The 11,809-nt window shown below is 31.6% G+C and overlaps 1 protein-coding gene across 1 annotated transcript in view; it reads left to right on the top strand.

Annotated features, from left to right (window-relative positions):
• The window catches only part of LOC130625396 (uncharacterized), a 39,716-nt gene extending 28,190 nt beyond the window's left edge, over positions 1 to 11,526 (top strand). The window contains exon 2 of the mRNA XM_057440485.1: positions 10,792 to 11,526. Coding sequence (XP_057296468.1) covers positions 10,792 to 11,425 — 634 coding nt within the window. The 3' untranslated portion in view covers positions 11,426 to 11,526. The remainder of the gene's footprint in view (positions 1 to 10,791) is intronic.
• Positions 11,527 to 11,809: the final 283 nt, after the last annotated feature.

An 11,809-nucleotide genomic window follows, 5' to 3' on the forward strand; every position in this document is an offset into this window, starting at 1 on the left:
TTGGACAAGGCCAGGATAAGTTCAAGTTATAAGATTTTTTCAGAAATCTGCTGTTTACTTTATTTACCTTGTATTTTACTTATTTAAACTCTTAGTGTCTTTTGAATTCAAAGTTAAGTTGATGTTGCAGGTGATGTTCTCGAAAATCATTATTAATGCTTGTTTGTCAAAGTATACACTGGGCGCCATTTTTTTTAATCTCAACGGATGTGCATTACAAAGGTGTTTTTAAACTGCAGTAACCGAAAAAAAGTAAAAACATATATAAAAAACTCAACAACAACAACAACACAAACAAGATCAGAATTGCCTAATTATATATAACATGTACATATCAACGTGACTTGACTTGCGTGACTAAAGAATATTAAAGAAATATTAAAAGAAGCAAATACGATTCATTTTATGTATTTTTTTATTATTATTAATCTTTATTTTTTTTGTATTGTCACAGTTTTAGCTCATGTTGACCCCAATGTTTCATTTGAAGAGGAAACATGTTTTAATTATGTTCAAGAAAGTACAAAAAAACTCTAGAAAAGCCAATCATTAGCCTGCGAAGATCTTACAAGAACTCCTTCGACGCTTGCAGGTACCACATTGAATCACGTTAAAGTAAATTTAGTTTATTTACATTATACAATATTAATTTATATTTAAGGGAAAAACACAACGATTTTCTATTTTTCAAAAATCGAAATTTTTTCCTCTATTACTCCCGCCAATAACTGCATAAAGTTTTTCAACAAGGACTTAAAACCACTATGCTCCTTTATCTCACATGCATACGTTATAAAGGATAATAACAAGTTGCGGGTAAAAAGAGTAAATTTTTTTTTAGTAAACCGCCTTGTATTTTTCATTGTGATTTTTTCGGCTTTTACTTGTTGCTTGCTTGTTGTAATTGTCTCAAATCGTGTGTTTTCCCGAATTTTAAAAATAACATAATCAACTAGTTGTACGTCTATGGAAAAAAATTACGGTTTCGTTTGTCGCACATATTGGGGTCCTTTATCAACCTCAACACAAAGTATCAATTTGGCTACCATTTTGAACAAAATATGACTATTACTGTAGAATTGCTTTTAAGTCAGAATATCTGGATTATTGCAGCTTTAAATATATCACAACGCCCACTGCTTCGAAAATGTAATATCAGTGCTAAAAATAACACAGGTAAAAGAAAGAAATTATTGCACTTTTGTTATTGGGGGCAAAAAAGATCAGATTGTATTTTTAAAAACAATATATCCAATTAAATCGATTTTATTTTTGTTGATGCAAAAACAAAAACAATACGTGTGAAAAGCAATTTAATACTTTTGACATGAAAGAAAGTTAGGAAAAGCGCCACCAAACTTTTTAGGACATTGCAATAGACTTAATATTTTCGCGATTGTCAAAGACAAAACAGTTAAAATTTCCATCACTGGAGGTAAAGCATTGTGTATAACTTACGTACTTTGATTAGCTGTCAGTAAAAATCACATTTATTAGTTATTGCTAAAATTAGCGACACCAAATACAAAACGTTTCCCTGGCCATATCTGTTAGTTGGCGGTAATCGGACACAAAATCAAATTATTATCTTGCACGTTGTTACTGGTAAACAAATTATAGTTGTAAGCAACCAAAAAACGATACAGAGCACTATTTATACGCGATAGTAATTATTCAGTTGTGTTACTATCGCCAGCAAAAGTTACTTCGTGTCTCCGTAGCCTCACCCTCGACCCCAGGTTTTTTTGACTTTTTGATTTGAAAGATGACGTCGAAAAATACCCTATCGTTGACCGGATTATGAAATATGAATGGCTTTTACATTTTCGCAAAATTATGATGATTTGTTTCCTTAGTCAGCACTCTTCCAAGTTAATAATAATGGTGCACGAAGCCGTGATCAATCAGTTTTGTAAACAAGACTTTATAAAGCTAGCAAATTTTGTGAAAAACGTTTTGGTGTTACTTTGTTAGATTACAAGGGCGTCGATAAGCTGCATACGCACTAAAAAGTGCGGGCGTTTTCGGGCGAGTTCGGTGGTTTGAAAAAAAATCAGGTATTTGCCCGAAAAAACCCGTATAGTCCCGAACAATGCCCCCTCCCTCCCTAAAAAATCACCACAAATGACTCTCGAATTACTTAAAAAAGTATAAAAATTAAAATGAACTAACTATGTGGTAGCGAAGTTCTTAAAAGAACTATTCTTTATGATTTTTAATAAGATTAACTTGATAAATAACTTATATATAAACTTTATTAACTCCTTTCTCCTCAAACGCATTCTTTCAACTGTTGTCCGCCATGTCTATGTTACAAAGTGTTGCATTTCGGGAATGTTCCGGGCGAGTTCGGGCGTGTTCGGGAAAGTGGAAACGGTTTCGGCGGACAACCGTCAATTTAATTCGAAAAGTCACCAGAAATCGCCCGTATCACCCTCTTTTCGATTTATTAAAACATAACTGACTCAGTCTTGGTGTTGCGTTGTACATTAATTATGAAAGAATAGTAGACTCCTGAAGTAATAAAAGAACAGTCCTGTCTTCTAGCAAGTGTTTGTATGTTGTAGCTAAGCTAAGCTTGCGAAAACAAGGTTCCTTAGCATGTAGTAGATGATGAAAAATCTACTGCAGACGTGCTGATAACAGCTATCTTTATGAATTTAGCTTCGTACTTTTTTTTTACACCTAGCTAGTTTATAACTAGATCAACTTTTTCAACGATAGGATTAGAGACTTTACTTTTCCATAAAACGCAATAGCAACATTTTTGTTTAAAATCAGATGCAAAAGGATAAATTCTACAAATATGTATATTTCTGTGGAACCTATTTTTAAAACTTTATTAAATATTTACTTATATTAATGAATTTTTTCAAGAAGAAGAAGAAGGGGGAATCTTAGCGTCTCGGAGAAATCTATAAATTCAATAATACCTTAACTGTATTCATGCAGAGGTAGGTAAAATCAACCTACTCGCAGCTTAACGCTGACGCTGACGCTGATGTCAAAATGTCTCCTAAATTCTCCTCAAATGACCTCTTTTTTTAAAAAATTGGGTTTTTTTCTCAAATCTGTTAAAACCTTTTTGAGATTTAGTTATTTTTTATATAGTTTTTATATTATTTATTTTGAATTACCACAATTTGTTGTGGTCTGCAAACACTTATCTTTTGTAAGAAAATACTGAGATGCCCATCTGTTTGTTCCTTTATTTTAGTGCAAAATTTTCGCTTCATTTCCTCAGTTTTGTTAACAAAAGCTCCTCAGATATGACAAAAATCTCCTCAAAAAAATCTCTTAAATTTTCTTTTAAAAAAAAGAGTGGGATACCGCAGCAATCAAGCATGGTACATATTTTTATTTAGATCCTATCTGACAATTTCAATAACGAGAATTGCTCATAATGTTTTTTGTAAATGTATCTTTGTCAAAATTGATAAACTGTCAAAAATTGTTTATTGGTGTCCCGAAAATTGTTTATTGGTGTACCAAATTCAGAAACTCAGAAATTATGATAAAAGTGGAAATATTTTTGTACTCAAATTTATCAAGCCAACATAAAAACAAGCTATAGCAAGATTTTAGTCCTTATTATTATTTTATTTTTTGCAAAAGGTATGGTTTCCAACAAGAAGTATTTTATAGCTCACTTTACACGGCACCTTAACAGCTATTTTTCACTTCAAGAAAATATTCCATGGTATAAAATGGACAGGTACAGAAGAAAAATTTTTCTACTTGTATCCATTTCATAGTGATTTTTATACAGAAAGTAAACACACTTCGCAATCCTCACAAAATGAAATAACCTGATTGGCTAAACAATTCTCTGCAAAGAACAAGTTTAACTCAATTCACTTTGCTCAGAACAGAATAGACATGAGCATTTTCTGTTCATGTGACGTAAACATGGCATGCTCAGAAATTTGTTTATACTTGTATTCATATTAAGAAGGTATTTTAAACAAGAGTAGAACTTTATTCTTCCCAAAAAATTAGTTCTCGTATAAAAAGTTAAAAGTATTTCAAAAATTTGTTCTTGCAAAAAATAATTTTCTAAAATACCCTTAATTATTCTGCTGTTTTACATAGCAGAATGTCTGAATGTCTAAGGCAAGCTTTAATTATACCTGAAGCTGTCTACACATATCTTTCTTTTTAATTCTTTGTTTTTTTCATGGTTCAAATATATTCATAAGTATGATTTGAAACCTAACAATGAACTATCTAAGTTTTCCAGGTAGTACCTAGCTAGCTAAACTATATTAAAGTATTATGTAACCTGCTAATAAAACAGCACATCTTTTTTTTAACTTGACAGACGCTTATTGCAGTTACCAAGATAAATTTTCTTGTATATTTTACTCGTGAGACAAAAATTTTCTGTTGCGCTGGAATATAAAATTATGCCTGCTAAAGTTCCGCCATTGTTAGCCGCATAAATTAAGGTATGACGTGTCGCATAATCTGGTCATGTATTGGCCAAAATCGCTCAACAATACCAGGGTATTTTTAGTCGTCTTCTCTCATATCAAAAAGACAAAAAACCTGGGGACGAGGGTGTCAGTAGCATTACAGGGAGTTTACTTTTTTTTGGCGTCCGCACGGAAGGAAAATAAAATGTTTTTTACATAACCTGTTACTACAGCAATGTTTGTTTTCACTTTGAAACAACAACAGAAGGAAAAGGAATGTAAAGATATTTTTTTTTGTCACAGCAAAAGAAATTTCCCATCTTTCAATATAAACACCCTTGTTATCGTTTTAATATAAAAGAGAAATACAAGTTGCATAATGTCTGTCTCCACTATAGTTTCACAAAAAAAGTTGCACAACAATTATTGGGAACCAAACCTGTAAGCATTCGGGTTTTTTTTTTAATTTTAACTAGATATCAAGAAAAATTTGATTTTTTAGGTATTTTTTTGTATTTTATGACAAGAAATATTAAAATTTATAAGAAGATATGTTAATTCAACTTTTATTTAATCTTTGGGCGCTTAATTGATTTCAGAAAAAAATAAAAAATAGTGGCACGACCCTTACCATAATGCTTTCATAAATCTTCAATTCCATATAAGTATAAATATTCAAACAGCTTATAAAATGTTGCTTCAGAAAAAAGGAGCCAATTCATGAATTTTGGGAAAATTATCCAGGGGAGGGAGGGGGATCGTCTTATAAATAATAATTTATAATTTTTATCTGTATATAAACTTCACTTATTTTAAAATATGTCTTTAAAGAGTTCAGGAAGACATCTAGTCACTTTCTGCTCAGGATCGACATGTTCCCAAAAATGTATAAAAAAATAAAGACATGGATTAATAATACATCTAAGTTGTAATATACTTTTATCATCGCAAAGCTTGTATTCAGAGGAAGTATGACTTTGTTTTAAACGTCGATCATACTTGATTAGTTTTTTTCGGAAAAAAACAAGGAAATTTGTTTTTAACCTGAGAAGTTCTCTATTTTCAAACATTTCAGGTCTTCGGGGATTTAAAGTTATTTTGCGGTACTTTGGAAATACATGCGATTGAAAATCTTCACAGATATGAGCACTGATTTTGTTTTTATTCCTTTTATACGCGGCAGACAAGCTGCTCGCATATTGCTTTTATTGTTATTGAGGCTATCGTATACGTGAAATTCATGCATTTTAGTTATGTGTATTTTACTGAATTGGTTGACTATCAAGCACTAGATTGCAAAACTTGTAGCTGAGGAAAACTTGTTGAAGGCTGGTAAGTGATTTGCCCAATTGAGTATATAACTTTGTTGTTTATCTGAGGTGCAAAAATTGCTACATAATTTTCAAATGGTCATGTGATTTTGGCTACCTGATTGAATGTTTTTTGAAACGTTTTTTTATATATATTTTTTATTTTGACTAATATTAGAACTCTTTTTTTTGTGTGCATGCATAACTATGTGTGTGCATTGCAGCTTTCATATGATGACCAAAATTTTGCTATATGAATCCCAAAGTTGCTCTTAATAAAAGTATCATAACAAAAGGGTGATTTTTTTAAACAATAATTAACTGAAACTGTGAACTCCTATATTGCAGTTACATTTAGCAATTGATAAAAAGTTCAAAAAGCTGGAGGAAACCTTACATGTGGATGAAAACTAGCTTAAAAAAAGTGTAATACCTTAGGACCCTTCTCATCTTTGCTTTTGCATTTTATGGCTTTAGCGTTCCCCAAAAATGCACCCCTTCCCTGATAAATGCTGCTCTTCTCTTGTTTTAAAATGTTTTTAAAACGTCCTTTTTTTATTTTTTACTTAACAAGCTTACATTTTATAACACACATTGGATATACAATTTTAATAATTCAAAAAATTTATCGAAAGTGTTGAAATGGTTTGAAAAGTCCACATGTGATCTAATTTGTTTAAAAAGTATTGGTAAATCAAGGAAATGTGTGCTACCTTAGGAAAAAAATTGCTTAAGGAATAACTTTTGAGGAATTATTTTGGGCATGCCGGACCAAAATAATAAATAGGCATTTTATTTGACTGCCCATTGTTGGTTGTTTTCATTCTGCTTAAAAATAATATTCAAAATGCAACCGTAAGGATTAATTAGGCATTCTCATCGTAAAAGTAAAAAGATGTTTCTTGTGAATAAATTTTTCCTTTACTGAAATAATTTACTGTTTCTATTGTTTACTATTTCTAAGGTTCGAATTGCTTTTAATATTTTTTGAACCTGTATCTGAGTCAAAATCACAATGCTGTCTAAATACTGGAACTCTTAAAATTATGATGATAACGGACCTATTCTTTAGATGAATTTCATTAAACCATATAATACCATATCTGAAGTCGATATTTTAATTTTTACTGAAGTTATGGCACTTATAACTAAAAAGGTTACTACTACCTCGTTTGGACTTATTTTGTGAATTGTTATGTTCACTTTTTTGCATTAGTATTAAAAGTCTTGAGATAATATATCACAGTGGTGAGCTATATCTACAAACATTCAATTCGACATGCTTTAACAAAACAGTGCCTGTAAAAATGGGATCAACATCATGTCTTATTAAAACAAGAAACTTTTTTGCAAAATGAATTTGTGAGATTTGGGGAGACCTATTTTCAATGAGCATCATCTAATATTCTCTAAAGAGTAATATTTGTGACAGATGGTATTGCATGTAGAATATTAGCACTGTCTTTAGTTGATCGTAAATTTAACCACGCCAAGTTCAGTGCTCAATCAAAGTTTCACTTAAAATATGATTACAGTTCAATTTGCCTGAAATTCTTTCATGGCATGTCTAAATGACTAGCAAGAATTATTTACCAAATATTTTTATCAGATTGGTCTAAAAGTACTCCATAACAAGTTTCAAACTAGTAACCCTTTTAACACCGTTATTGCACTTCTAATGTTCTTGAATTAAGCGGATAAATGTGCGTTTAATGTAAAGATGGCTATAACAAGTTAACCAACTGGATTTTTGTGTTTTATGTGGTAACCAAAATTTAGTAAAGTAAAAAATATGCCTGCTAACCACAACCTGATACGAATAAATTAAGACATGTGGTGTACATTTTGCAAAAAACATTTTGTGAAAAAATATTTTGTCTACAAAGGAAATAATGTCAAACATAATGACATGGACGACACTGGGTCTCTGAGCAAGTAATTTTATGTAATGTCAATCTCTCCATAAAGCTAAAAATTAAAGTTTGCCGTCCACCTTATACCAAGTTGATTTCCTTTCTATTTGGTGTTATCTTGATAGTTTTATTTTTTATTTATTAAACTGTGCCAGCTATTGAAATATTTCTATTTAAGCTGTATCACTATATGGTGTCTTTTCTTATACTCTCATGGCTTAGTAGCAATAACAATAGCATTGCTTAGCAACTCATCAGCGCCAATCAGGTTTCATATCGGACAAGCTTCCTTCCAGGGTCATGTTTGTATCGCTGTCTTGATGTCAGAAAAGATTGTTCTCAACTGGCTTATGTACTCAACGAACTTATTTGGTTAGATTAAAAAATTCAAACTGTGATTATTCTTGCTAACTTTAGCATAGCCTATTATTGCAGATATCGTAGAAATTCTAATTAGCGCATTTTCAGCCATCCTTACTCCCGTTAAAGATATGGACCAATCCTCAAGCAAAGCTTTTTGCCAAAAAACGATCTAACAACTGCTATTTTTCAAAAACTATAAACAGAATTGTAGATGAGTAATCATTGAAATGGAAATTGTTATGAAACCTACTTTCAAATAAATAGCCGATCTCGCGATACATACCTATTAAATTGTTTTTGGTTATCATTTTGTGTTAGACCCCCACCCGCATCGGCTGCAGTTTAAAACAGAATAGTGAGTTAAACTTATTTTATTTACACTAAAGCTTACTAGTTAGCTAAGTCAGCCACAATAAAGTAAGAAAAATGACTACACGTAATTTATATGGAAATGAATTGCTAAGGGTTGCATAGACTTGACTCAAGAGACTAAGTAACTAACTTAAAGAATTGGTTTTGGGAAACAAAAAATCGATACTGCTATTTTTTAGTGTTCCTTAGTATTTTTAAAATTAATAGAGGGTTTAAGTCCTTTCCTTCTTACAACCACCACGTCCTCCATCACCACCACTTGGTAATATACTGCGGTATCTCCTTCCACTTCACTTATCTCTCTGGTTTGCACGCAGATCCTGTTTAACGAGTTGCGGAACTAAATCTAATTGATTGTTTTGCGAAGTGATAAAAGAAGATCATGGAAGCATTAGATACCCCATAAATCAAGAATATCTATGTCTTTTGTTATGGGTGATCATGTATAGAACTTGATGAATTGGGAATGAAAGTTTCATGTCCATTGCAGTTTAGCTGAAGAAAAAGTATAGGGCAAGAAAAAGTATATGCCTATTTTAAAGAAACGACTACCTTAACCTTTGTAAACATATTTTTAATAAAACAAAACGCATTCTAAGCCTTCCTCTTTTTCAGTTTCTCTAGCCATCCTTCTGAGGCTTGAGAATTTTCCATGTTTAGTTGCTTTGCAAAGTACAATGCCTTTTACTTGATGGGAACACCGTTGATTAGGCATTTTCTGATCTCATTTTTTGAACCATTGTAAACAGCTTTATTAATTTGATGGCACTTGTCAATTTTAGCTCTTTTGGTAGAGGCACTGCCTTTTTGAAAAGCATTAACAATTTTACGTTTTTCTTCAAATGGACATAATGTTTTATGGAACTTCAAACAAGAATCAAACTTTTTTGGTTAGTTTTTTCCCTCGTCAAGTTCAAGCAAGGCTTGTTAGCTTTAAACTTATTTGTGTACTCGTTTTGCGGTAGTGGTACTTTCCTATTTTCTTTGTTAAGGTAATAATTAGGAAGAGTTGTTCTGAAAGCACATAAAATGTTATGTTTTTTTTTGTTCACAAAGTATTAATATATTTTTGTACAATCAGTTACAAGCTTTGTTAATTAGAAAAAGAAAACTTTGTTTGGTTTTTGCAAAGCTAAATTCGACGCAGCTGGTTTTGGCTTTGTTTTTCTTAATGTCGTTAAACAAACGAAATGTAATTTTAACAAAGAGGCAATTAGAACAATATTTTCTCAAATAGTTTAAAGATATCATATCAAAAACAAGGTGTAGCCACCTTGTTTTTGATATGAAACTTTAGTTCAAATACAATACACAATTTAAAAGGTCTGCATTTGTTGATCTTAGCGACATAAATTCTACCTTTTGTTATGGATTATACAAGAGCTCATGGACTCCTTCACTTGATGAATTTAAAACGAATGTTCCATGTCGATTGCAGCAGTTAAGCTGAAGAAAAAGTATATGGCTATTTTAAAGGAACGACTACCTAAACCTTTGTAAACATATTTTTAATAAAACAAAACGCATCTTAAGCCGTTTTCTTTTTCAGTTTCTCTAGCCATCCTTCTGAGGAATTTTCCACGTTTAGTTCCTTTGCAAAGTACAATGCCTTTTACTTGATGGGAACACCGTTGATTGGGCATTTTCTGATCTCATTTTTTGAACCATTGTAAACAGCTTTATTAATTTGATGGCACTTGTCTGCTTTAACTCTTTTAGTAAAAGCACTGGCTTTTTGAAAAGCCTCAACAATTTTTGATTTTTTTTCTTATTGGACGCAGTGTTTTTTGTTAGTTTTTTCCCTCGTCAAGTTCAACCAAGGCCTTGTATTTTAGCTCTAAACTCAATTCTTTGTGTACTCGTTTTTTTCGGTAATGATATTTCTCTATTTTCTTTGTTAAGGTTATAATTAAGAAGCGTTGTTTAAAAGCACATAAAATGTTTTGTTATGCCTTTCTTTTGTTCACAAAGTATTAATATTTTTGTACAATTAGTTACATTCGATGCAGCTGGCTTTGGCTTTGTTTTTCTTAATTTCGTTAAACAAACGAAATGTAATTTTAACAAATAGCAACAACAATATTTGATCAAATAGTACATAGATTTAAAAGTTTTGCATTTGTTGACCTTTGCGACATAAATTCTTCCGATGAATAAAACTGCTTTGAAATTATGGTGTGAGTTTTATACTCCGTTAATATCATCCACAGAATCTGCAAGATATAATCACATTGCTATTTCTTTCGTGACACTTATCTGCGCATGCGCTATTGTCATTTCAAATGGTGTATTTTTATTATTAGTGTTATCAAACAAGCGCTTAAGAAAGACATATAATATTTTGTTTATCATGTTATCATTTGCTGATTTAATGTTAGGTATGCTGACCGTACCAGCTTATGCCATGTTGTTTTATAGTTATTACCATGGAAACGTAAATTGCGTAGTCGTCCGTATGCTATTTTCATTTGGGTTCATGTTTGTTACCGTATCGATAACTGGAACAGCATTCATCGCTTCCGAATTGTTCGTAGCTGTTTTTAAACCAATTACATTTCGCGTTTTAATAAGAAAAAACACGTTGTCGTCAGTGCTTGCTGGAATATGGTGTATTTTTATTGTACTTCCTTTAATAGCTGTATATGTTTACCACCCTTTGTTAGAAGGGTATCAATTTTTTTTTGGAGTATACAGTTGTTTTGTTTTCATCTCCATTATAATATGTCAAGTTTGTGTCTATAAGCGGTTATATCGTCATAATGATATAACGACGTCGAGACATGATAATCATAAAAAGTCTCTTAAAGTTGCCATAAAAGTTTTAATCACACATGGAATCTGCTACTTACCCGCCGCCATTTGCATCCTGTACAAAGCATACGCTGGTAACTCGTCTACTTTGCAAACATACGTGGAACAGTGGACCTATCTTCCAGCTATTACGAATTCCTTTTGGAACACGTTTATTTATGGATTTCGCTCCGCTGAAATTAGATTCGAGCTTAAGCGCACATTACGAAGGCGTTTAAGAAGAACTGGATTTGTTGTATAACTAAAAGTATTTCAATATTTTTTGTGGTTAAAGAAATTATATTTTTTAATAATTTTTTGTTCGCCATATTTAAATTAGGTGAAATAATTTGAGTTAGTATAGTTTATTTATTTATTTATTATCACAAAGCTTTTCGGAATATCTGTATCTGTATTATAGTACCCGTCTACGTCTGTCTGTCACAAAAAATAATACCGCAAGTAGCGAGACATGCGTAATGCGGTATAAGAAAGACGGGCGAACCCATGGATTTTTCCACGTGCCATCGACTAGTATATGTAAATACAGATACACAAATTTGTATATAATCATACGCTGTTTCTTAATTACTTACGAAAAGTTTTGCGATATTCATAAAAACTGAGAATTTTAATAATATTATGA

The sequence above is a fragment of the Hydractinia symbiolongicarpus genome, chromosome 14 (assembly GCF_029227915.1).
Source record: "Hydractinia symbiolongicarpus strain clone_291-10 chromosome 14, HSymV2.1, whole genome shotgun sequence".
Taxonomy (NCBI): domain Eukaryota; kingdom Metazoa; phylum Cnidaria; class Hydrozoa; order Anthoathecata; family Hydractiniidae; genus Hydractinia; species Hydractinia symbiolongicarpus.